General features: G+C 30.9%; 3 protein-coding genes across 4 annotated transcripts in view; 1 reads left to right on the top strand and 2 right to left on the bottom strand.

Annotated features, from left to right (window-relative positions):
- The window catches only part of Hydr2 (abhydrolase domain-containing protein 2), a 28,987-nt gene extending 9,785 nt beyond the window's left edge, over window positions 1-19,202 (bottom strand). Inside the window, exons 1-4 of the mRNA XM_085490239.1 lie at window positions 18,988-19,202; window positions 16,984-17,511; window positions 3,225-3,397; window positions 2,788-2,955 (exon numbers count right to left, since the gene is read on the bottom strand). Of these exons, the coding sequence (XP_085346365.1) occupies window positions 2,788-2,955; window positions 3,225-3,397; window positions 16,984-17,138 (496 nt within the window). The 5' untranslated portion in view covers window positions 17,139-17,511; window positions 18,988-19,202. The remainder of the gene's footprint in view (window positions 1-2,787; window positions 2,956-3,224; window positions 3,398-16,983; window positions 17,512-18,987) is intronic.
- A 762-nt stretch (window positions 19,203-19,964) lies between these two features.
- LOC114933221 (uncharacterized) lies at window positions 19,965-23,009 on the top strand. The gene is made up of 2 exons (XM_029305700.2): window positions 19,965-20,505; window positions 20,587-23,009. Exon 2 carries the CDS (start codon window positions 20,611-20,613, stop codon window positions 20,881-20,883), a length of 273 nt encoding a protein of 90 aa, XP_029161533.1. The 5' UTR covers window positions 19,965-20,505; window positions 20,587-20,610; the 3' UTR covers window positions 20,884-23,009.
- SMC5 (structural maintenance of chromosomes 5) lies at window positions 20,958-27,588 on the bottom strand. 2 transcript variants are annotated; one of them, XM_029305694.2, is made up of 14 exons: window positions 27,315-27,588; window positions 26,409-26,629; window positions 25,964-26,302; window positions 25,746-25,874; window positions 25,446-25,653; window positions 24,576-24,707; window positions 23,968-24,489; window positions 23,763-23,892; window positions 22,785-23,031; window positions 22,298-22,705; window positions 21,988-22,215; window positions 21,726-21,905; window positions 21,560-21,655; window positions 20,958-21,494 (listed from the first exon to the last, which is right to left on the bottom strand). In XM_029305694.2, exons 1-14 carry the CDS (start codon window positions 27,364-27,366, stop codon window positions 21,354-21,356), a joined length of 3,033 nt encoding a protein of 1,010 aa, XP_029161527.1. In that variant the 5' UTR covers window positions 27,367-27,588; the 3' UTR covers window positions 20,958-21,353. The 2 variants fall into 2 exon arrangements, with proteins under 2 accessions (XP_029161527.1, XP_029161525.1); XM_029305692.2 differs by having other exon boundaries at window positions 26,409-26,736.
- Window positions 27,589-27,641: the final 53 nt, after the last annotated feature.

Here is a 27,641-nt window from a genome sequence, read left to right on the forward strand (position 1 = left end):
GGAATTACATACCGACGCGAGCAGCGCGGGTTTTGGAGCTATCTTACTCCAAAAACAAGCCGATGGAAAATTAGCCGCGGTCGCGTATTTTAGCCAAGCTACCACTGACGTTGAGCGGAAATATCATAGTTACGAGTTGGAAACCCTAGCTATTGTCAAGGCCTTGGAAAGGTTTCATATATATTTACAGGGAATACCCTTTAAAGTAATAACAGATTGTAACTCGTTAGTTTTAGCATTAAAGAAGGTCGATATAAATCCTCGAATTGCGCGCTGGAGCTTGACATTCCAAAATTACAATTTCGAAACCATTCATAGAAGTGGAGAAAAAATGAAGCATGTGGACGCATTGAGTAGAAACATTTATGCGATAGATGCTCTCACTATTGAGGACGAACTAATGTACAAACAGCTAGCCGATAAAGATTTACAAAGAATCGCAGAGTCGATTGAGTTAAAAGGGAGTAAATATTTTACGCTCATTAATGGTATGATTTTTAAAATAATTAATGATCGAACGCTGTTTGTGGTTCCGGAAGCAATGACTGAGAACATCATTCGCATTTATCATGATGAAATGGGCCACGTAGGAGTAGAAAAAACTGTCAAAGGGATTTTGGGGCACTATTGGTTTCCCTGTATGAAACAAAAAGTTAAGTCTCATATAGAAAATTGCGTTAAGTGCCTCCAATTCTCTCTCTCGAATTACCATCTGGAAGGAGAAATGCAAATAGTCGATAAGGGGACTCGTCCTTTTGAAACTCTTCACATCGATCACTTCGGACCATTAGAGACATCCCCGGGAAAGCACAAATATATATTACTGGTGATCGACGCGTTTACTAGATACGTTTGGTTATTACCGACTAAGACCACTAACACCAAGGAAGTCGAAAAACACCTAACTTTTCTATTCAACATCTTCGGAGCGCCGCGACGTATCGTTAGCGATAGAGGCTCTAGCTTTACTTCGCGAGATTACGACAAACTAATGTCCAGATTTAAAGTGCAACATGTTAAAGTGGCGGTCGCATCTCCTTGGGCGAACGGACAGGCGGAGAGAGTGAATCGCTTTCTAAAAAGCACGTTGGCTAAAACGACTAATAGTGTCGACGAGTGGGACACAAAATTAAGTGACGTCCAATACGTACTGAATAATACGCACCACAAATCAGTAAATACCTCCCCGAGTAATTTGCTATTAGGATATAGTCAACGAAACCATAGCGATAGAGATATATGCGAACTTATTGATACGATAACCAAAATCGATACCGATATAGCGGAAAAAAGAGCGGCAATGCGAGACAGTGCGAAGTTAGCGAATCAGGCGATCCAAGAATATAATAAAGCATATTACGATAAGAGACACAAGAAACCTTCGCTATATAATGTAGGCGATCTTGTCATGATTAGAAGCTTAACAGTCAAACCAGGGGCGAATCCAAAATTGCTTCCAAAATATAAAGGGCCGTACGAGATTAAAGCGGTACTACGAAAAAATCGGTACGTGGTCGCCGATAAAGAGGGGTATAATAAAACTCAAAAACCATACAATGCAATCTTGTCTGCGGACAAATTAAAACCGTGGATTCGCATCGGAGATTATCCTGAGTCGAAAGAAGCAAACGAAAACAATAGCGAAAGCAAAGAATGTGACGCGTAAATACCAAAGTCATTGTAAATCAACGTTTATCATTTAATAATAAGAAATAGTTATAAGTGTATCTTGTTTGTAGTTTGGAAGGCTATTTGAAAAAAAAAAAAAAAAAAAAAACAACTTTATATATATATAATGGTATCAATACATATATGCGAGCGTTGTTCAGGGTCGAACACGAGGTCAGGCTGGCCGAACTGTAAGGGCTCCCATAAAGAAAGACAGGAATCTAAATCGTATAGATACGTGATTGGGAAGAAAAGGGGGGTGATAACCCGCGAATTAGGTTGAGAGCTCCCGAGCGAGGGAAGGGGGAGAGAGAAACCGAGTGTCTAAGTAACGAGACTTGAAAAAGGGAGTCAGTCGTTTTTCGTGACGAGGATCAGCCAAGTCGGGCCCCTCTCAAGAAAGCGAGGAAGCCTTTGGTACGGGTCAAGCCGGGCCCTCCGAAGTGCGCGACCTGAAAATCCTAAACGCTGTTTTTGGAGCTAAGGCGTTGTAGCTAAATAAAGAAAAAGAAATATATCATTGGACATCTACAAGGACGATGAATTTAATCACACTGTCTTCCTACCCGAGCACTTCCTTACAATATTCAATTTTTTAATTTTTTTAAACTTTATTTATTTAAAAATATTATAAAAATGCTTAGTAATTTTTTTAATACGATCGAAATATCATATTTTATATTCAATGAATTTTTTGGACGTTGTTTAATAGGCCAAAAAATTCATTCAAAATTTTGCAGTTCTCATTTTACGCAGACTCTATTTCGGAAACGTTACATTTATTACAGAAACGCTCTTACATGGATATAATACTCGCAAAGATCTGCTAAAAAGCAAGTTGCCATCGAAAATAAAAAGTCAAGGACCCCTCGCGAGTTGGCGTGGAATGCCCTATATATGATATATATTGTGTACATAACAACATAAACAAGAGAGTTTACGATCCTATTATCTATATCGAAATGGTATTTTTCCATAGTTGTTATAATTCCCGGCATGTACGCGCACACATATTCACACACATGCATGATGTAAGAACTCTGTTATTATCCGCAAACTTTCCTCGATTACCCCCTTGTCGCGGTAAGACAAGTTTTATCGATCGTCCCTCACACGTACCGTAAGAAAATATCCTTGGTGCTGTGATCTTGACACTGGAAAGGGCCCCTACGTGATTAAGTACCGCACATCGATAGCCATGACATTGGACGAAGTGCACGAATGTCCTGATGTAAACACTTTCTGAGCTGTTACCGATGCCGGGACAGATAGCTATCGTAATATCATCTGGAGAACATTAGTTTAATTTGTAACATCAAATATTACACCTTTTTTTTAATTGTTCATTATTAAGCATTTTCTCTCGTAAGATAAATAAGTCATCGGTGGTCAAATGTTTGCCTGTTTGATTTAATAAATCTAAATAGCCAGTATTAGTCATAATTATTTATTCTCTTAATATTTGGACTGGCGATTAAAAAATCTAATCATTAATAAATAAAAGTGTTTCGCTTTTTAAAAAAAAAAAGCCTTTAGAATTAATTTATGAACATTACCTTCATGTCCGTTGGTCAACGGCTGATAAAGATCGTACGTAAGAGTGGTATCATCCGGAAGACCGATGTACACGCGTTCGCCAATAGGCCAAGGGCATCGAACGCGCCCTATGACGCTGTGAATGATGGTTTGTACGTGTCCGCTGAAACCCCACAACCTCGTTGGTTTGTATCTGTAAAACAGGCCAAGGATCGTAACTGTTTTTAATTTATATTTCGTAACTTGTATACAAGGTGAACAAAATAAAACAAATTTTTATCTCTAAAAATATTGTTTCTAAAGAAAAATAAAAGTTGTAGAATTTCGAGGGAGAAAGAAGTTGGCGCTACTGAAACTTTCCTAAAGAGCGATCTTCAAGATCATTTAAAGGCCATTTGTTTTTTTTAAATGCCTTTTTTATCAATCAATTTTTTCATTATTTTGTACATAAAAGTATTAAGGTAAGATATTCGAAAAATTTATATTAAAATTGATTTATGTAAAAATTGAAGTGGTTCCATTTTTGTCCTGTACACCTGAGATACATTAAAAAATTACTTGTAATTAAAAAATACAGCTAACGTTTTAATTTGTAATCTATGATTTTATCATTTCCTTTTTAACCGAAGATTCCTAAACTTCAAGAACATAGAATTTAATAAGATATAAATCAGAATTATTAAGGATAAAAAATGAGATTTAAGATACAAGCAATTAGAACTGCAAAAACTGTCTGAAAGTGCGTCCCACTTTTTTATGAGAATAATGATCGATGAGAACAACTAAACTAAACTCCATCAGTATTTGTACACTTTCTTTACGGCGCATTCTACAGCTCTAAACAAACTCTGGAGTATAAGTTCCACTCGAGTAGGTATTCATAATTACGTTGTAACGGTACTTAGATATGCCAATATACATACATTCAGAGGAACAGTATATACGTTTGAAAATTTATTATTATTAATCACTGCGGTAGAATTGAAAGATGTAAATTACTACACGTTTAAACAGTTAAATATTTTGATTATGCATGTGCTTCATCACACATTAAAATAAATGTTCACATAATTGATTACAAAATCAATTTTAGATATTTCAATACATCGAATATAAAAAGCACGTTATTATTATCAAATTAATAACAGTATTACTGTAAAAATTTATATTTAAGTATAAAATAAAAAAATATGTCCCACGCGGTATAAAAGATAACTAATTTAATATATTATAAAATTGATTTATCTTTTTAGCACAAAAATATGTTGATTTTATAATGTAATATAAATAATCTTAAAAATCTATAAATAATCTTAATAAGAATTGAAAAAACTTTTTGAAGTTGTTGTATTCTGTTGTATAATTCTGCTTAATTCCGTGAGACACACTTTAACTTTTTTGTTTTAAGAGAAAACTACTATACTTGTATATCACGCATTTCACTAGGCACATCAGTGAAAAGTCGTGTCAGACAAAAGATTGCATCGTTAAACTTCTTTATAGAAAATAAACAAGAAGTCGTAGTGGAACACAGAACAAAATGCTAGATGATAAAATAAATCTATAGAAAAACGTATGAAAAACCGGATTATTATTATACTGCAAGATCTATTTGCATGTCAATATTTCCAATTTTTTGTGAAGAGACGCTGTCTTTTGCGAAAATACATAAATCGGCTCTAAAACTCATCCTTGACAAGAAAATTTATTCTGTGAAATCGCTAAACAAAGTATCTATACTGACATAATTACATGTACTTATTCGAAATTGATAGTTCCGGATTCATGATAATTTCTGAATCATCGGAAAAACATAAAATTTGTGTCGAACTAAAACCTCAAACCTTTCTCCTTTCACCTTTCATCTATAAATCGCAAGAAAACTGTAGGTAATATCTGCGGTATCTAATTATTAATATCATCTAATTATTAATATCATTTACTGTTACAACTGCTAAAAAACATATTTCATTTTTACTATTAAAACCATCTATAACTATTTCATTTTAATAGAAGAAATGTAAAAAGTTAAAAGAAAAAGAAGGATAAATAAAGTATAGTAATGAAGTATAGATTGTAAAGAGAAAAGAAGAGAATAAAAAAGAAATTGTAATAATTGTTTTTTTAATTGAAAAAGAAATATGTATTGAATAGTTAATTAGAAAGGTATATTGATTTTAAGTAAAGAAAAAATTAAATTTTAAATCCGCAGAAGAAATTAAAAAAGAGATATTCAAAAGCTTATTATAAGATAAAGTATATGATGTAATATAGTAATATATATATATATATATATATATATATATATATATATATATATGTGTATATAATATATTTTTCGTAAAAAAATTTATTTTTAATTAATAAATTGTTACATTCGATCTGACATTCTAACTCTCTCCTGAAACTGATAGATCTCTTGATAATTATTTTTCAATTTCTATTTTCCATTCTAATTCACTGTTGATACAACTAAAACATGCTGAATCTAAATCAATAATAAGATACATATTTTTCCATTCATTCTTGCTCTAACTTACTTTCTATTCCATCTGTTTTTCTGAGTGACTTATAAATTGTAGGAAGAATGAGAGGAGAAAAGATCTGTCCTGAAATGTCGCGAATTATAAATCAACAGCATAAAATTCTTTTCTCTCGCAGTGAGTTAGCGTAAAGTTGAATGTATAGTTACAATCAATATACCCTATTACCATGGTAATTTGCCATTGTAAACGCAAGAAGAACCGTGTCAATATTGTTCGCGCCACAGCTGCAAAATCATCGCGCGAATTGTGACGTGATAGGGAAAAGTAGGGTAAACTGTATGTAGGATCGGGGTAGCCTAACTGCCAAAGACGTGTAGAAGAAGTTCTACGTGTAATGAGTAGTTTCCCCATTACACTCCGATTTTCGAAACACGCAGCAATCAAGTGCGCGAAAACTCCGTTCTACAATCACATTTATCTGAGATCTCTAAGTAATTGCATTCCGTAACAATGTGTTAATTTTATACGCGAAAAAATTGCATAATAAAACGTGGAAAGTTTGGATTACCTTAATTATATGTTACACTTCCTCAAAAATATGCATAAGAGTATAACACGTAACGCTTTTATGAACAATGCAATCTATCATTGAGTTTTTTAAGGGGACGCGGAATTGAAAAAATTAGCCTATTCTCTCTCCATTATCTTTACATAAGAATTTACATAAATCACCTATAGTATAACATATAGTATTGAATCAATAGCAGTACAAAAAGTTTCAAGGAAACTCAACTTTTAATATTGCAACAGAGTGTCTGATATGATTATACAAAAATAATTTGTTTTAGATATTAAAAAAAGTATATATAGTTTTTTATCATTCCTATCTATAATTTGCTAAAAAATTATATTTGCATATTCATTATCCTCATTAGTGGATCTTGACGTCGATAATGGGAGAAAGGGAGGGTTTCTGCGAAATTATTTAATATTTTTTGTTTCATGCTTTTACTCCAGAATCAACGACGAGGAAGTGATAAAACTTCTGATTCCATTTTTACTTTTTTGTTTTTTTTTATTTTTAAATTTAAAAAAAAATTTTTACTTTTACACACTTTATTTTTTATATGCTTATTTATTTTTTCTTAAATTTTTTCTTTTATTATTCTTTTATTATTCTTTTATTTTTTTTCTTTTATTATTTAAATATTTTCACGTCGATAGACCTGCTTTTGTTTTTTTCTTTTTCTTATATTTTTTAAACGCAGTCAGCAAAACTAATTTGCAAGAGGGCGGATTTAACCTAACCCCAAACTCCCCTTTCCCCAAGATCCGTTAGTGATTATTCTACAAGTCATATATATTAGATTGCTAATCGATTCGCTATAGCTCAGAGTTCACGGTCATAACTAGTACGATCGATCAAAATGTCTAAAAGCTATCCATTTTTGCTGGACGTTATTACGTCGTTCATCGTTCGGGTACTCTGACCAAAAAACTGCCATTGCTCGAATGTTATAATAGTATTAAGTAATTTGTTTTTATATTTTATAACATATAAAATATTGTATTATAAGACATACTTTCACTTTTACTTCCTTCATTAATTTGTTGTTATACGATAGAGTATTTAAAAGAGAAATTAAAATATGATAGAGAGCATTTTTTGATAATACGAGAATGCATAAATAGTGATCTTATCATCTTCAATAAGCAAATTATTTTATTCGCTATATATTAGGTCAGATTTAGTAAAAGATCGCAATTGAAATAAAAACTGTCAATTTGCTAATCTTATAGTTTCGAGAAAGAGAGAAAGAACATATAATAATAATCATAACATATAATAATAAATAAGAACATATAATTTAATCTTGCTTTTTTATAATTATTTTTAATGTTAATCATTTATTATATTGAGATTTGATAATTTAAAAAATATATATTTACAATAAAATGTATATCAACTTACTATTCAAAATAAAAATTTTTTCCATATATATCATTAATGATTGTGTCAATTAGTAAAATAATCCATTCAATTACATATTATCAGGGTTAGGTAATCTTAATGATTTCTTATACTAGTTAAATTAAAGTTAATTGCTTATAAAATTAATTTAGTTAAGTTAAAAGGTGCATGAATAAAAATTAACTCATTGTTAGTTAAAGTTAAGTTAAGATTAAATTAACTCAAGTTAAATCAAAAGTTAATTTTTAAAAACATTATTTTACTTGTATCACTAAACGATTTCTACATCATTGGTTGACAAATAAAATTAATTATTTAAATGTATAATTCCTTTCCTCGCAACTATTTTACTTTTCTATCGTTCTGATATCATATTCTGACATTGGAAATCTTCGAGGAAAGATTACACAGATAAAATTACATTATTTTTCATCATTTATTAATCTAACGAGATAATGATATCGAAAAATTATATAGAGCGCATCAATTCAAGTTATACAAGATGTTTTTAAATAAGTGCGAAAAATTTTAAAAAATGATTCTTTGTTAAAAATTAAGGTGACTTTTTCATATAAATATATATCTCTTTCTGAAGAATTACACCCCTCCAAAGAAGAAAGTAAAAATTAGGTTTTTTTATTTTTCTCCCCTCAAAACTATTGATTTTACGAAAAAAATATAAAAAATAAGAAAGTTTCTAAAGAAATCAAGTTTTCTAATGTATATTTTTAGATGATCACATTTCGATCGGTTAAAAGTTGTAATAAAAAATTGAATAAGAGTTGTTAGTTTCATCCTCTTATAACGATAGTGGAATATTTAAATATTATTAAATATCCTTTTTATTCGTGGAAAATCCATCAAATTTCATTTTTTACTTCTCCAAAAAAATTGAAAACCTAATCCAAAACCATCTTGTATAGTTATTCAGTACTTTCTTATATTTACACTCTAATGTTTACGACTGTATATAAACTTATCCGATCTCAAATGGCGCTTAATTCTTTACAATGCAGGTTGCGTGATTTCGTTTCAACTATAGTCTTTGCGATTGAACTTTTTGAAGCATACGTAAAATCGCGAGTTAAAAACAAATGTGACATATAGGAAAACGAATACGCGAAAAAGAAAAGCAGTTCTTTTACGTGACGGTGAATGCGGAAATGTGCAAAAAAAAAAGAAAGACGCACGTGAGAAGTTCAGTTGAGTGATAATGACACAAGAGCGGCGTGCTGCAATATTTGCAACGTAGTAGTCATTAGAAAGAAGAAAGCGACGAAGGGAAATGGCTCGGTTCTCGTGCGGCTCGCTCGCTCGAGCAAGACGGAACCGATTTGAGCAAGTTGCATGCGAGACACGAACGCCTCGATCTCGGCGAGACAGGCAAAGTATAACGATCGAATACACGACTGCGAAGATGGCACACGACAATCACAGGAACAGGATTGAGATCTATAATTTCCGATTTTCGCCGCGGTACGTTCAAACGTTAGGAAAAACGACCGGCGGGAAGTAAAAGCAACACTCGACAGCTGATTGCTAGGAAATTTCACGATTTCTCAATAAACTGCGTGAGAGAGAGAGAGGGAGAAAGAGAAGTCCTTCACTGTGGGATCGAGCATAATAATCATCTATCGCAATCGCGCGTCAGCGAGAGGTCGAGAATTCGTGGAATTCCAATGAGATTAGTTTTCGACATTAAACCACGTATACATGCTTAGGACACTTTGCAAAAATTTTCAAATGGAAAAGCACGCAGAAAAACTTTTAGCATCATTTTAATCTTAAAATTTAATGTATATGTTGTATTATCATTTTAAATTTAAATGTTAAAGTTATTGATTCTGTCACGTAAATTTAATTACTATATAATATGTAAGCAATCTTTTTAAAATTGACATCTAAAATAAATGCTATTAACTGTAGTATTAATGAGAATCATTTTAGTACAATTATTACTGAATATATTTTAAAAATTAATTTTGTAATTATTATGAAAACCATTACAGTACAAAATTATATGTAATATATTATAATATTATTCAAACATTCTTACATCTAAAATTTCACGCATAAAACATGCATATTTTATAATTTATAATTACAAAATCCTATTTTAGCAAAATATGTATGTTTTACAGAATCATCTTGACACTATTATTTTGCAGAATTAAAGGTAAAGCACCAAAGTTGATGAAAGTTGATTGATTCTGACACGAGTCAAACATTTATATTTGTAATTAAATTCTTGAATCATCGATGACAGAAACAAATGCGCAAATTCGTGACGTTAATATTTTTTCTATATGCGATATAAAGTTTAGAATCGTTATGTGTTTCCGCTTTCTTAAGCGCTTTCACGCAACGCGATTGGAATTAGAAAGAAATTACAATTATAATAGCAATGTATATTAAATTTTACCGACGATACATTTTTTTATTTTTTTATCATTCTCGGACTGAGATTTTTCCACGATATATCAATGTAACGCAGTGCGAAATTGCTTTTCTTCGTTTTCACGTGATTATTAATTTTAGAAGTGTAGACATACATACACACACATATATGTAGTATTTCTAATGATAAAATATAAATAGTTCTATGATAAAATTATTAATATCAATAAAAATATCGCTTTAAATTAAATTATATCCCAAACCTGATATCTGATTTTGCATAAAAAACATTCATTTTGTTCAACCTAATCTACGTTGCATTAATCGAATGATAGTAGCTTCGCGACATTTTTCCGTAAAGTGAAATCGATTTTGTCAAAATGTCTTGAAAAAACTGTATTAAAACACAGTAAACTTCATTTATACACATTAAAACGTAAATTTTTCTCTTACTATTTTTTAGTACTTTTGAGACTCTATTCATCCAATGCAAAACCAACCTATGTGAATCATTTTTCGTGTTATCCGCGGGATAAAGAAACAATAAAATCAATGAGAAAACAACGTATGTATATTATAAACCGTCTAAAATCGGACGTTCTGTTATTCTTTAGCTTACATCATCCGCGATCGGAGACATGATCTCTTTGGCTGGATAGTGGAAAAAAATCGATATGACGCATGCATAGACTGCAAATGAATGATACGATTCGTATCTTGATTCACGCATTTTTTCCCACACATAAGTACGCAAATAAAAAGTATGGCGATCACGTGCTATTCTTTCAATAAGGAAGTAGAAAGTGCTGATTACGTCTATCTCTGTGAAATAAATAAAACGAATGCGATACGTTATAGAATTCGATTAGAATATTAATTTTTTTCATTGCAATAAAATTCAAATTTTTATTCAATGTATTTAATATAATTCAAAAGAAGTTATCATATTTGTTCAACATTTTTCGATTTCGAGCGACTATTTTAATAAAAATTTTGTATAAATACAACTGCAAATAATTAGTTTAAAATTAGTATAAAAATGATAGAGAAGAATTTTGTTTATTATTTTATTATTTTTTTATATTTGCTACTTTGTTTGCTAAAATAAATATGTATTAAAACACAGTAAACTTCATTTATACACATTATGTACAAATAGAAAAAATCATTAAAATTAATTTTCAAAATTAAATCACGTAGACTTTTTATTTGAGTCCAACGTTTCGTAAACATTTCAACTTTTTCAAAGAGAAATAGTCTGATACTAGACAAAATTATCTAACAAATCAACTTTGTTTTCTTCATCTTTATAATAAAAATGGCATTTTGACGTAAAATTAATCTCAATTTCTTTTTTGCATTAAATCAGTAAACTCTACTTGTTTTCCTTCTCTACGTACATTATCTGTGCGTTTTTTTCTTTTTTTTTTTTTTTACATGAATCAATTCTGTTGAGATAAAACGGAGAAAGAGGCATTCACAGATAATTATTAATCTTTGTTATGTGATACAACTTTAAATTTAGTAATAATTCATGAATTGCAGAAATGATAAATTTATGTAATATATTTATTTTACTTTTTTAATATATTAATTTAATAAACATTAGTTATATAGCAGCTTGAGAACAGAATTTATAGTAATGAAAGCGTTTAACGTCATCGTCCATAAAATTATACTTTGCTACGTTGTACTTTGACTACTGTAATCGCACATATCATTCTCTATAACAACCGCCTTAAGCAGTTTGTTGTTTGCGAACAAATGCCTATAACAATCTATTATATCCCAAACATATCTGATTTTGCATAAAAAAACATCCATTATACTCATTCAAGAGCACTCACAATAGCAGTAAAAGAGCATTTGCTATAACCTTCATATATTATGTAAGCAGCAAATAAAAAAAATAAATTAAACTTTATATTAATGGTAACATATAATTATAAATTCTAAATAGAATTTTTTATTGTTTTAAAGTTTAAATAATAATCATAAAATGTGTATATTTCTAATTTTATTTTGTCGTTCATACTATGCTCAAAATCGATTGAATAATTTCTTCGCTAAAAAATACATATTATATAATGCATTAATATCTCGTAATCTCCCCAAATAAAAAAGCATACTTTTTAGCATCATTTTTAGCAAGACATTTTAGCATTATTTTAATTGTAAAATGTATATATTGTGTTATTACTTAAAATTATCTATATATATAAGCACCGTCCGTCTGTCTGTCTGTCTGTACCCGAACTACTTCCGCATTTGTGGACCGATTGTCTCGAAATTGGTACCAAAATGTTGCAAATTTTTCGGGGGTGGCTGCTGTGGGTTTTTTTTTTTAATTTTTTTATTTTTATTTTTTTTCCTCAGAGGAGGGTATGTTTTTGCGAAACAAATTTTTTTTTGCAATATTTCTAAACACATGGTATCAAAATGTTGCAAAATTTTTGGAGATAGCGACGATGCGGTTTTTTTAAGTGTAACACCTCCACCCACGCATCCACCCACGCATCCACCCACACGCATGCGCATTTATGGACCAATTTTCACGAAATTAGTACCAAAATGTTGCAAATTTTTCTGAGGAAACTGGTGTTTTATTTTTTTAAGTTTACGCCTCCACCCACGCACCCACCCACGCAATCGTATATTTATGAACCGATTTTTTTTAAATTGGTACCAAAATGTTGCAAATTTTTTGGAGATGGCGACGATGCGGTTTTTTCAAGTGTTACACCTCCACCCACGCACCCACCCACGCGCATGCGCATTTACGACCAATTTTCACAAAATTAGTACTAAAATGTTGCAAATTTTTCTGACAAAGCTGGTGTTTTATTTTTTTAAGTTTACGCCTCCACCCACGCACCCACCCACGCAATCGTATATTTATGAACCAATTTTTTTAAAATTGGTACCAAAATGTTGCAAATTTTTTGACGATGGCGACGATGTGGTTTTTTCAATTGTTACACCTCCACCCACGCATTTATCCACGCGCGTGCGCATTTATGGACCAATTTTTACGAAATTGGTACAAAAATGTTGCAAATTTTTTTGAGAAAGCTGCTGTGTGGTTTTTTAAAGTTTTATCTCACCCACGCATTCACCCACGCATTCACACATTTATTCACAGACTTTTTCGTAATTTGTACTCAAATTTTGTTGGGGATGGCTACTATGATTTTAACAAATTTTTATCATCCTATTCATCCACCCACGCACCCATGCACCCATGTGCATACGCATTTATTGACTTGGTCACACCAATAAGTAATTTTAAATAAATTTGTGTACATGTTTGTGATTGCAAAAATTTGCAACATTTTGGTACTAATTTCGTGAAAATTGCATACAAATTAAAGGTTTATTTACACGAATTGCACACATAATCACAAATACGTGCACAAATTTTTTAAAAATTACTTCTTGGTGTGACCAAGTCAATAAATGCGTATGCAAATGGGTGCATGGGTGCGTGGGTGGATGAATAGGATGATAAAAATTTGTTAAAATCATAGTAGCCATCTCCAACAAAATTTAACTACAAATTTCAAAAAAGTATGTGAATAAATGTGTGAATGCGTGGGTGCATGCGTGGGTGGGATAAAACTTAAAAAAACCACACAGCAGCTTTCTCAGAAAAATTTGCAACATTTTGGTACTAATTTCGTGAAAATTGGTCCATAAATGCGCATGCGTGTGGGTGGATGCGTGGGTGGAGGTGTAACACTTGAAAAAACCACATCGTCGCTAAAAATTTGCAACATTTTGGTACCAATTTTTTTAAAAATCCGTTCATAAATATGCGATTGTGTGGGTGGAAGCGTAAACTTAAAAAACCCCATACAGAGAGAGAGAGAGGGGGGGGGGGGGGAGGGAGAGGGAGAGGGAGAGGGAGAGGGAGAGGGAGAGAGAGAGAGAGAGAGAGAGAGAGAGAGGGAGAGAGAGAGAGAGAGAGAGCGAGGAGAGAGAGAGAGAGAGAGCGAGGGAGAGAGGGAGAGAGAGAGAGAGAGAGCGAGGGGGGAGAGAGAGAGAGCGAGGGGGAGAGAGAGGGGGGAGGGAGGGAGGGAGGGAGGGAGGGAGGGAGGGAGAGGGAGGGAGGGAGGGAGGGAGGGAGGGAGGGAGAGAGGGGGAGGGAGGGAGAGAGAGGGAGAGGGAGAGAGGGAGAGAGAGGGAGAGGGAGAGAGAGGGGGGAGAGGGAGAGAGAGGGGGAGAGGGAGAGAGAGGGGGAGAGGGGGGAGAGAGGGGGGAGGGAGAGGGAGAGGGGGAGAGAGGGGGGAGGGAGAGGGAGAGGGAGAGAGAGAGAGAGAGAGAGAGAGAGAGAGAGAGAGGGAGGGAGCGCGTGTGTTTTAGAGTGAGAGAGAGAAAGCGTGGCTTAAAAAAAGAAAATAAAATATCTGGGAGAAAGAAATAGATAACATAGTAGTCATCCACAAAAAAATTTAAACATTTATTTTGGTATAAATTTCGTGAAAGTCGAACAACAAATGTGGAAGTAGTTCGCGGTAATACAAAAAAAGAATTAATTTTTTGTGTTAAAACGGATTTAATATAGACTATATGAGGACCGCGCGAAGCGCGGTCCGAATAGAAAGGCTGGCTTTGAGGACCGCGCTTCGCGCGGTCCGAAAAGCTAGTATAATTATATTATTCGAATATTCTTAAATCTAAAATTTCATAAAGTTTAAAATAAAATGCATTAAACACAACAAAACAATGCATGAAATATGCAACATAACTTATAATTACAAAATACTATTTTAGTACAAGATGTATGTTTTACGGAATTATTTTAACACAATTATTGCAAAAGTGTCCTATTTGAGTCATCTATGCATTTCATTATAATATATAATATATACACTGAAAAAAATGACTAAATTAATAAATATTTATTTGGCAATATTGAAATAAATACTTATTCGAATTCAATAAATTTTTTTCAGTGATATAAAATATAAATATGTTCAATATATCTGTATATTTTATGCAGATATAAAAAAAACAATAAAATATAACATACTTTTTTGTTCACATATGTGTAAAGTATAGGTTTTTAAAAATATAAAAACTGTTTTTATTTACTTTTTTGCACGACATACAATATACATATAATTTGAAATGTTTGTAAGATAATACCTTTTATTCTTTTTAGCTGAACTAGCTGGACTAGTTCAGAAATTATCTCTTTTTTTCCAATGTGAAGTAAAAAAGAAACTCTGAACTAGTGTAGCCTGTTCAGCGCTGAACAAAATAGATCTCTTTTCTTCCAATGTGAACTAGTGCAGCCAATTCAACTAAAAAGACTAGACCTCTCGTCTATACTAGCTACTGAACTATACAGAGTGTTTTTAAAACTATGTCAGAGATTTTAAGGGTGTAGTATTCTAGGACTCAAAATAAGAAAAAAATTCCTATAAACATGGGGAAAAAATGTTTTCCCACCGAGTTATAGCTCACTAAAGTTGGGGGAAAAATTGAAAAATGTAACTCTTAGGCTTTTTCACAGATCGTTGAAAAAATCTTTTTCTCGATCTATGAAATAGTCTTCAAAAACTGCAGAATGCATTTTTCAATTTTTACGCCTATCTTTAAGGGAGCTATAACTCGGAGGGAAAGCATTTTTGAACCCACGTTTATTGGAACTTTTTTCTTACTTTGACTCCTAAAATACATTCTTAAAATCTCTGACATAATTTTAGAAACATTCTATATATACTATAACCCAAGTAGAACAGAACAGTCAAAATAATGTCAATTTGACGTCATTTTAAATTTTCTGTTCTATTTGGGAATGGAATGTTCACTCAATGTTAATTAAGTAGCCAGTAATCTCGAAAAATTGAAAGAGATAGAGATAGGTATAGTGGCAAACATATCTATCCTTGTTCCTTCTAACTACGTTAGAAAAGGACCACTTCAGTATAGTATATACAGGGTGTATACTCAAATCTTTGAAATAAAAATTCCCTGAGAATTATATAATTACATAATTTTCCAGGTATTTTTGTTCGAAATTCTAAATAAAATTAAAGTATTTTAAATAATATTTAGAATACAATTTGAAATAAGTTTATATGTTATACATAATTTTTTAACATAAATGAAGTATTTTTTGATATAATAATGTAATTTAGTATTATATTATAATAAAATATATTTTAATATATACTTTGTATAAAACTAATAAATTTTATATTCTTTAAAACTATATTTTAAAATCAACGGGGCAATTTTTTAAAAAATGCCCTAAGTTTAAATCAAATTCCACGATAATTCCAGAATTTTTCAAGGTAGAAGAAAATTTTCTGAAAATTCCAGGTTTTCCAGATTTTTCCAGGAAGTATACACCCTGTATACAGGGTGGTCCTAAAATAGTTGGTCAAAATCAGGGATTGGATTGGGCTTATCATAAGAATAAAAAAAGTTCCCATAAACGTTAGTCCTTCAAAACGCATCCTTCAGGAATTACGACTCATTTAATTATCAATTTTGAAGAATAAATACTTTTATAGTTTTGATCGTACTTACTATAATTTGTGCTTTTTTAATTAATGAATTCAATAAGTAGTTTGATCTGTTGTCACAATTTAAATCTATTATTATTGTTTGGACACGGAGGCAATACTTGAAAATGCGTTTTTGAACTAACGTTTAGAGGAACTTTTCATTCTTATGACGAGCCCAATCCCTGATTTTGACCAACTATTTCAGGATCATCCTGTATATAGTTCAATGATATTAGCACATCAGCTGGAGCCTGCTGAAACGTCAGTTAGAACCGGCGCGCGCGTTCAGCGTTAATCCTAACCTCACTTTCGCAAAACTCGAAATCTATTCGCGATTCTTGAATGCGAGACAATCAATTCCGCGGATTATTTGAAATATGGATGAAAAATGGACCTTCAGACTTACGGTTCGGCGATGACCGGCGCGATCTTTAACATCGTCGACAGGAAAGACTGATCTTTGCAGACGAGGAGAGGCTTCTGCGGCGCGCTGTTCACGTTCAATATCCTGAACAAAATACACAGAATCACGGCGAACAGGGCTAGTAGAGCAGTAGACATCTTTCCTTAGGTTTAGGTCGTTGGCTTGAAATAAATATCTCTATCTCTCCTTTTCTCCTGCCTTCTGTATCTCCTCAACTTTTTTAACTTCTGTCTTTAAAAGATCGTAGGTAGCTCTTCCAACATCGTTTTATAGTCAATATGTGTCACCAATTTTTTTTACTCTATGAAATTTGTTTTCTTTCTCAGAGACATTAGTCATACAGACTTTAAAAGTTTTTACGAAAGTAGTGTGTCTTTTTACTCATTAATGCTCTTCTTGGTATCTGATTATCTTCTTTTGCAGTTTACAAGAAACGATAAGGTTACGAGTAAGGCTGCAACGGCAATGAACAAATACTATATATGAATCATACGGTTGTAGCCGCGTGATCTGCAAGCAAAAGTGAAATATATGCCGATTAAAATACGAGACACAAATCTGATAATAGACGCATATGACAGGTAGACTGGAAATGCAGAACGACGCAAACGCCGGATGTAACGCGAGGTGTGTAAATCAACTGGAAAAAATATCTTGATTTGCATAATTAAAAATATATTACGATATTGTAAAGTGCATCGCGCCGAATCGCGGTATAAAAATGCGTTTACATATATTTATAAATTGCGATTGTGTATTAAACATCGTTTTGCATTTCCAGTTTAGTCATTTAATCCGCATATATAAGATACGGCGAGAAGACTAACGATAATTATATTATATCGATATGATATGAAAGCTCGGTAATGATATATCGCACGTATGTAAATCAATTTGACGATTCTTACGCGTCTTCCTTTAATTAATCAATATTTATATATATGATTGGATTATCGCTAGTCAAACAATTAAAGGAATAAATCTTCAGTACACTTGAAAACGACCAAAATATTAAGGTTGAAACGTTATTTTATTAAATAAATAATAGCCAATATATTGGTTGAGAAATAGTTATTTTTTTTAATTTTTTGACTGACGATAATAAAGAAAGCAATCATAAAAATTGAAATTCAATACACTTGAAAAAAGACCAAAATTATGGTCGAAACGCTGTGAGATTTTTTAAATAATTCCAGTATTAGTCGAGAAATATTTTATTCCTTCAATATTTATAATTATTAAGAGCATGTTCCTAATACTTCAAATTGAATAAAATGGAGATAATGACTATGCAAAATACAACAATTTGTAACATCCCTAAAATTTGACACATTAAAAATTTGCATTTAAATAAATTTCTTTTTTCGAAACTTTACTATATACTCCTCACATTGCGGTGTCAATTATATTCATTCATTCATGCTAATCATAAAAATTGTTCTATTTCTTAAGAAAAATCTTCAAATTTAGTGTTGAAAATTAAAATATCGGATATCAAGATATATATACTTATTGTTAGATGAAGAGTACTCATCAAAATGACATAATCACAATCACCGACGAGATCTCGTCGGTGTCATAAAACTAATTAATTCATTTTGCCGAGTCAATAAGTGTAATTCCTAGGTGCGAGTCCTTCTGACAGCGAATTAATTAACTGGTTACTGATCCTCTATCTTTGTTCTAACATAACTTTAAAAATAATAATAATGACAATTTTTTTCTCAACAAGCAAAAATTAACAAACTTAAACAAACGACACATACAAGCGTAAAGTTGCTGCATTGAGTTTTATAGATGATTCATTCAAAGAGCAACAAGCATTTATATATAGCAAAAAAAAAGTGAACTTCCAAGAGATTTAGAAGTCCTATTCACACCCATCTCACAGTGCCCGAACTATATTGACGACGAAACGAGGGCTCGACAAGAGACAGAGAAGGATTAATGACCCGTATTATTCGCACTCGAATAATTTTTGCTTACCAAATGACGTTGCAGCGAGCAAAATGCGATGGGCGAGGTGCGACAGCTCCATCCGTTTACGAACGCGAGTCGATAGAATACGAGTAATTATATTGTTGCGGCCGGCTCGCCGGCGTTTTTCGTGACGCGACCGACCCGTCCCGACACGCCACGCAAATCACATCTGCTCCCGTCGAGATCCGCCGGACGACTGACATCTGTATGCGTCAGCGATAAACACGCCGCCCAGCAGAACGGAGCGAGTTTCACGTTTCTCCGCATATCAAAAAAATGAAGGATATATATATAAGATACATATTTTTATATGTATATTTTTATTACTTATATATTTTATATCAATATATATTTCTTATCTACATTTTTTTATATTTTATACTAAATATTATTTATATTTTATCTGAATTTTTTAATATCATACAACGCGCGTGACGGCGCGCTTATTTCCGGAGCGTTTTATCTTACTTTTTTGCACGTTTTCTAATTTTTCCTGCATAAAATATAGCTCACGATTAGATTCGTCTTCGAATATTTTCTCCGTTTTGTACTTTCAAATTTCAATTTTATTTATTATAATAAATTAATTTTAAATATATATACATATAATAATTAGACTATTAGACTTCGGATATTATATATAAGATGTAAATTGTATTTGTTACTTTTTGCACATTCTACGAGAGCCTTATTATTAATAAAAAAATTATATATATAATATTTTCAACTAATTAATGTTAATTAATTGAACACATAATTTTTTTATATATAATCCGCAATCTACATATAATAAATTTGAGGAAATTTAAAGACCGAAAAATATTTGACGTTTAAGTTTTAAATTATTATTATATTATTATTTTATCGTGATTGAAAATATTTCGGGAAAAAAGAATCATATATATAACTACTCTATGTATGTGTATATATATATTATCTCATAATTTTCACCTTGAGATCCACGACAGGTAAAAGTTAACGAACTGTGTGCACATGTTATAAGGTCAAGGTTTTTCAAGAACATATTACGTATAGATTCGGCGGTCGGTGACTCAAGATTTCTTATACGTGCCACAAATACGATATATTATCGATCAGTTAAAGTATATTTTACATTAAAGTTGCAAAAATTATTGTTAAAATCTCAGTGAAGAAACAATAATCCAGAACATCTCGCTTAAAAAAAAAAACAAACATTTTAAGACAAATTATATACCTAAAAGTGAAATTTCGCTCCATTCTACCCAAATAAAAAAATTGACATATCAGTGTAAATTTTTTGTTGGTATGGAGTGTTCTAAATATCTATCTTGTATTGATATTTTAATTCTGAGAAATTGGCTTTAGCGATCGATAAACTTACCTCCATTGATGTAATTGTTACAAGTTGATATGGCAACGAAAAGTGGTACTTATTCCGATATTCGAGTCGTCCCACTCTTCTATGTATGTACAAGAGAGTAACAAAAATTATATAGTGAAAGAACAGAAATCACAAAAGAATCTGTTAATATTACTTTAATGGTAATTATAATCAATATTAAATATACTTATAAAAAAGTGAACATCTATTTAAATAACATTTATTATAATTTGCATATCAAGGTATTAATCGAATAATCCTTAACAATGGCAATGCGTGGCAAAAGCAAGAAAAAGGCCAGCGCGAAAACTAATGGAAAGAACAATGGAAAAAATGCTAAAGGTAACAATGACAACAAGAATAAAGGATCGAAAAAATCAAGAAGAAGCGGTGGCAAAGCACGATTTGCTATGGACATCTTTAATGAGGATGTAATGGAAAATGCCTATTATACGTGTCACAATATCATGGATGTGTTAAAATGCCGAGGTTTTCCGTGGCCAGAAGCTCAGAAAAAAAAGGGAAAAAGAAAGAAATAAATAAATAAATAATTGCACAAACAAATACGCTGGAAATATATGCTTTTACGGAAAAAAAATTTTAACATGATATATATAAATATATATAAATACATATTTATTTTATATTTTAAATCTAAAATATATATTTATATATTACACACATGTAAAGCATATATAAATAATATATCACTTATGTAATATAATGTTTTAGTTCTAATATCGACATACTTCTTTTGTTAAAAGTCTACGACTTTTCTTCTTAGCATTAATTTGTGCGCATATGCACACACAAATGTTATTAAAAATAATCATAAAAAATATTTTCATCATACCTTAACCTAACTTACATTCTATATATTTTTAAACAAAATATTTCAAACTTTAGTTTATACACATGGAAAACAAAAAATCTCTCTAACCAGCTGAAAAATTTGTATCTCTTTTTGTGTATAAGGAACAAAAAAATAATCTACTTTTACATTTCTCTCCTAAACATTAGCTGTCAATGCAAGACGGTTGAAATAATCCTCCGCATCGAATTCGAATTCTTTATCATCTGCGTTAATAACTGGTCCATTAAAGACGCAATGTACCGTCACATGTTCCGCATATGATAAATCTGATAAAAGCTATTAACACAATACAATTAATAAAAATTATGTAACAAAAAATTAGATGAGATTATTACACTTACTTTTGGTGTGAGCAGGAAATATTGAGAACTACCTGGTCTTCCTGTCATTTTAACAAGTAAGTTAAAGACTCGAGTTTCGTTAATTGCATCCATGCCCTAGAAAATAATCGCAAAATATTTAGATTGTAAAAGAAGATATAAATTGTGGTCATGTTTTCTAACAAACCTGATTAATTTCATCCACACAGCGAAATGGTACGCGTGACAATTCTTGCAATGCAATCATATAAATGGCAGTAGTTACAGTTCTTTCGCCACCACTTTGAAAATGTCTTGTTAATTCTTGCAATTCATCTGCATCTCGAAACTTTACTCTGATTGTTAAACCATATTGATCAAAATCCAACTGGAAGCATTAAAATATATATTTAGTCAATGAAAGAATTTTTTTAGTCTGCATGTTCTATATATCATGCTTATAAACTTACAACATCTTCACCACGCGCAAGTGTAACTTCACCAGCACCATCCATCATGGAAAAGAAAGAACTAAAATTCATATTTATTTTTTCAATTAGTTGCTCTAATGGTGGTAACCATTTTTCTTTTAAGTTTGTAATCTCTTTTGTCATTTCTTCTAGTTTAACAGTCTTCTTTTTGATAAACTCAGTCAAGTTTTTAATATTGCTTTGTATCTCTTCGTATTCACGCAATACCTAAGACGAAAAGAGAAAATATTTCTATCATGTAAAAGAAAAGTTATAACACATGTTGAAATAATTTATATATTACACTTACATTTTCGGCATCCACATTTTTCGCCATACAGAAAACTTTTGCTTGAGAGATATTTAATTCCTTATTTATTTCAGCTATAGTAGCTGGCAATTTTTCAAAGGCTTTATTTATGGGCTTAAATGCGTCCTGTTGCGGATTAATATTATCTGTGCTTATCAGTGCTTCATTATACAGTCTTTCAGCTTCCTTTTTTAAAGGTTGAAACTCGTCGTCGTGTTGTTTAAATATCCTCTCTGTAGTTTTCAACGTATCCTTTAATTCTGCAGCATCGTTCTCTTTAATTACTAAAGTTTGTTGCAGTAAGGCTAATGCAAATTTGACCTCATCGTTACTTGTAACACATTTAAAACATTCCTTCAGAATTATATTATATTCTCTAAACATTTGTATTTGTTTCTTTATAATAACCTGTAAAGAATTCATTAAATATAAATGCTGATAATGTAGATTAGACAAGAAAATGTTTATAATATATTGAAAAAAAAACCTTAATCTCCTTAGTGCATGTGGCTTTTATATTATCAATACTCGTGCGCTCTGTCTCCAATTGTTCGATTTTTTTAGCAGCTATGCGTATTCTACCTTGCAATGCCTGAATCTGCTGAATATTTTGTTTGTATTTATTTCTATCGGATCGATATTTACCTAATTCTTTAGTTTCCATGCATATCTTATCTTCTTTCTCTTTAATACTAATCGAGATTTGATTCAATCTTTCTTGAAAATTCTTCAATCTAAGACAAATATAAACCATTATGTTTTAATGTTTTAATTTACTATTATATATGTATTTTTATATTTATACTAAACGAGCATTCCAAATTAAGTAAGCTACCCTTTTTATTTTGACTTAACATGGCTTAAAATTTTCCTTGATCTCTACTTTTTATCCACCAAATTACAAATTATCATCTCTAACAATTTGCAAATGGCATCATGATTTTTCTGAAGACATGTGCTTGATTCTTCTACACTCTACACATTATAGTTGATGTTTTCATGATAAATGATGTTCAACAATAAAAAAAATGCCATTATTGAAATACTGTTTCGTGTATAAATATGATTACAATCATAAAATTTAAAATTGCTTTGTATCTCTTGTAGATTTAATATGGCAGATCCAAAATTTAAAAAGCTATATCAAATTTTAATTAAAACAGATACTTAAATTTCTTTTTTGAAGAAGTCATTATTTTCAATTTTAGTATTCCGACATCACATTTGTATAAATGTGAACATATGAAGTATATTTCTATCGATAAAAACCTCTGAGAAGTGATTTTACTGGTTCAGACTATTTTATTTATAAGTTATATTTGGATAATATAAAGCAGAGATGTCAAGAAAAATTTTAAGCTGTGTTAGGTTAAAATAAAGTGTCTAACCTGTCAAAAAAGGGACTCACTTGACATGGAATATTCGTATTCTATATTTACTAATATATGTATATTATTTAATATACCGTTCTTGAAGTTTCTCTAATTTGACTTTATCTAGGATAATTGATAACAGTCCATTCCCAGTGACTTGTACGATTCTTGTCGACGTTGTACGCGTATATTTAGATATATTTACAGAATAAATGTTGTTTTCTGCAAAGAAAATTTTATTGAATCTATAGTAGAAAATCGTATTTGTAAAATTTGTGAAAAAAAAAATGTACTCACGACTAAAGTAACAGTTTAAGCTGCGAGGTATATGATCTATGTGATTCTCAACTTCATTGTCTCCAACAGGAATATTATTTAAATGATACGTAGAAACTAGATATGTCATTATGATGGGCGGCGCTTCAATAAGCGACGCTAAATAATACTTAAAGCCGAATTTTTGAATGTCTTGCAACGGTATATTCGGTTGCATAATTTTTTTTGAAGCATCAGAATAAACTGCATTAACTTGCAATTTCTGTTGGTCTCTCAGGTACTTCAGTAAAAGATTCATATCCTGTTTGCTCTCGCATGTGAATGCGACCAAATCTCGGAACGGTATTATATTTTCCAAATATTTGGCATACGAGGCGTCTTTTACATTGATGCTAAGTAACATAGGCTCATACACTGCAGCCGAAAATTTATCACGATTCTCTCTTAACCAAAGTACACCTTTATATGCGTCAGTACTCGTTCGTTTTAAGAGTTCTAAACGTTTCATATCAATATTGAAAGACTGCTGTTCTGCTTGGATAGCTACAATCATAATTAATTGAGTTTAATAAACAAGTAAATATTGTGAAATAAGCTGGAAATATTGTAATATGCAAGCTTATTTATACCTCTTATTTCACGGCTGAAGTTTTCCTCTTCGTGTTTTAACGTGTTCTTTTTATTGGTGAGATCATCAATTGTTCTCCTATGTTCTACCATATTATCTTCTATGTTTTGCAATTGTTTCATTAAGCTTTCCTCTGAAACATGATACATATTGTAGTATATATGTATGCATATATATATATAGTGAGGCACCTAAAACAGGCCATCTGAATAACTCTTAGTTTTGGAGATAGAAAAAATGTTTAAAGAAAAATTGTATACTATCGAGGAGGAATCTTGCAGAAGTAAACATTTTTTTCTAGTTGGAGATGCTTACGAGATTTGAATCATCTTTTTTTTTTTAATGGAACTATATATATAAATCGATTAATTGATATAAGAAAAACAATTGTTTTCAAGAAAAAATATGTAGTTGTTAGTTGGAAATTAAACATTTTTTTTTAAAACAACTGTTTACCTTATACCAATCGATTTCTTTCATTATTTTGTGCATTAAAGTATTAAGGTAAAATAATCAGAAAATGAACATTTTACAAGATATTTTATAATTTATGTAAAATTTTGTCAAATTAAAATATGAAATATCTCCAACATAAACCCTTATAACTTTTTATACAGAATATTGCAAAGAATTGATTTATATAAAAAAATATGGTTCCATTTAAAAAAATGAAGATGACCTTCAAAGCACATCCACCTAAAAAAATATGTTCACCTCTGCAAGATTTCCCCCTCAATACCATACAATTTTTATTTCAAGCTTCAATTTTTATTTTTTTCTATCTTCAAAACTGTGAGTTATTTGGGTGACCTGTTTTTGATGTTTCTTTTTTTCATATTTATTTTAACCAATTAAATCATCAATTACAAACCTGTTCCAATTTCGTTAATCATAAGCGAGAAATCATTTTCCAATTTGCTTTTCTGCTGTTGTGCGAGATTAATATCTTGATCTCGAGTCTGTTCTGTTTGAATTTTACGTGAACATATATTCTCAGATTCTTTAATCCTATTTTCGCAATTAAGAATCTCATTTATTATGCTTTTCAATTTTGTATTTTTAGCATTAACTTTATTGTTCTAAAAATAAAACAAATTTGAAATTGTTAATATAGAATAAATTATTGAATCAAATAATTTTTTTAAATATAGTAGTCTTGTCTCTTACTTACATGATCATTTAACGAATTTTTTAATGCTGTTACATCAGACTTCATTCTCTCAAGTTTCTTATTTATTGGCTTTAGTTTAGCATCTATTACCTGCATTTCTTTTGCTGCTGCATCTCTGACTTTCTTAGACTGTTATATAAAATTTTAAATAATGTTATATAAAATTTTAGTAAAAATATAAAATGTTATATAGCACATAAAATTAATTTGTTATATACCTCCACTAATTTTCTGCGCATTTCCTCATATAGCATCCACGCCTTTTTTTGTTTTAGCGTTGTAATTTTTTTCTTTATCAACTTTCTTTCTTTTATTGTACTGACAGTTTGTTGGAGTCCATCGTGCCTTTGAATTTTAGATTCCAATAATCGTTTTTTATTTGTTATATCAAGTTGCAATTCCTTGAAATTAATTCTTTGTTTTTTCAATTCTTGATGATATTCTAAGAGCTTTGGATCTCCAACAGATCTTTCAGTATTTTCTAACAATGCTTGAGCATTCATTTTTGAAAAATCTTGTACTTTATCTTGTGGTAGAAACTGACAAAGATTATCAACCTGCAAAAGACAATAAATGTAATCAAGAAATGTATTTTACATATGTATATCATCGTATATGTATCATTTTATTAAAGATTGTATATAATAATAAAGCGATATATACCTGAATATTAAGACTGGATGTAAATTCATGAACAGCTTTTGCAGATGACAAAGAACCATTAATCATCCATTTAGAAGATCCTTCTTTGGTAAATGTCCTGACTACTACGTGATCTCGTTCATTACCATTCTTCAGACAAATTTCTATCTTTGCAGATTGACATCCATATTTAACGTATTCTCCTATATGTAGTGCCCGTCCAATAATATTAGGTCTGCCACCTAAACCAAGAACTATAGCAGCGACAATGGTAGATTTGCCAGAACCGTTAGGTCCCACAATGACATTAAGATATCTGCTAGGATTCAATATGACGCTGTCATAAGTCCTGTTAGATTGAGAAAAGCATACATTAAATTATAAATTGTACAATAGAATTAATATATATAAGGTGCTTATAAAGTTTGTACCTTTGCCTATAAGAAAAACAATGAAGTAATTAAAACTGTGCACATTTATTAATCTTTTTCTACATATAAATCCTGCAGAATTTTTCCAGTGATGCAAGATATATTGGATACATTGTAAAAATCAACACATCTTTTGAAAAAATGTTAATAGCTTTATTAAAATTTAATAAAATTTATAAAAATTAATTTTATAAATTAGTAAACTTTTTATAAATTTTATTAATTTTCTTAAACATTTTCTTAAAAGAATGTTGGTTTACAATGATTCTATCCGACAAATCTTGCATTGCTGGGAAAAATGTATAATCTTGCAGGATTTATATATAGACAAAAATTAATATAGATATGTAATTTTACTTCATTCTTATAAATTAAATAAAAGTATGAACTGTTGGTATAAATGCCTATAGAATGCATGATGTCATATGATATATGAAAACATTCAGAATAAATAATAGATTAATAAAAAATAAAAATTATGGTTCTTAATTCTTACACAAAATTTTCCAGATATATACGCGTGATAATTCCTTGCTCGATGTTATCATCCATCTTGTTAGGTTAAGTCTAAATATCCAGCAAAGATGAGTGCGGGACGCAATAAATGAAGCTCGCTAATAACAGTTGAGTTTGTAACGATCAAAGTGAGACAACTCTGACTCTTTTTATCATTTGTATATACACGCAGAACTGTTACGTGCCTCTGATCACTTCTAAGACGACGAATTGTTAAGAAAGTGCAGAAACGTGTAGTCGTAGAATTCTCAATTAACCGCCAAATACCGCCAGAGACATCTAGTGATGAGTATGCATCAACTGTTCA

The sequence above is a fragment of the Nylanderia fulva genome, unplaced genomic scaffold (genome assembly GCF_048542155.1).
Source record: "Nylanderia fulva isolate GAGA-0341 unplaced genomic scaffold, ASM4854215v1 Scaffold12, whole genome shotgun sequence".
NCBI classification, from domain to species: Eukaryota; Metazoa; Arthropoda; class Insecta; order Hymenoptera; family Formicidae; genus Nylanderia; species Nylanderia fulva.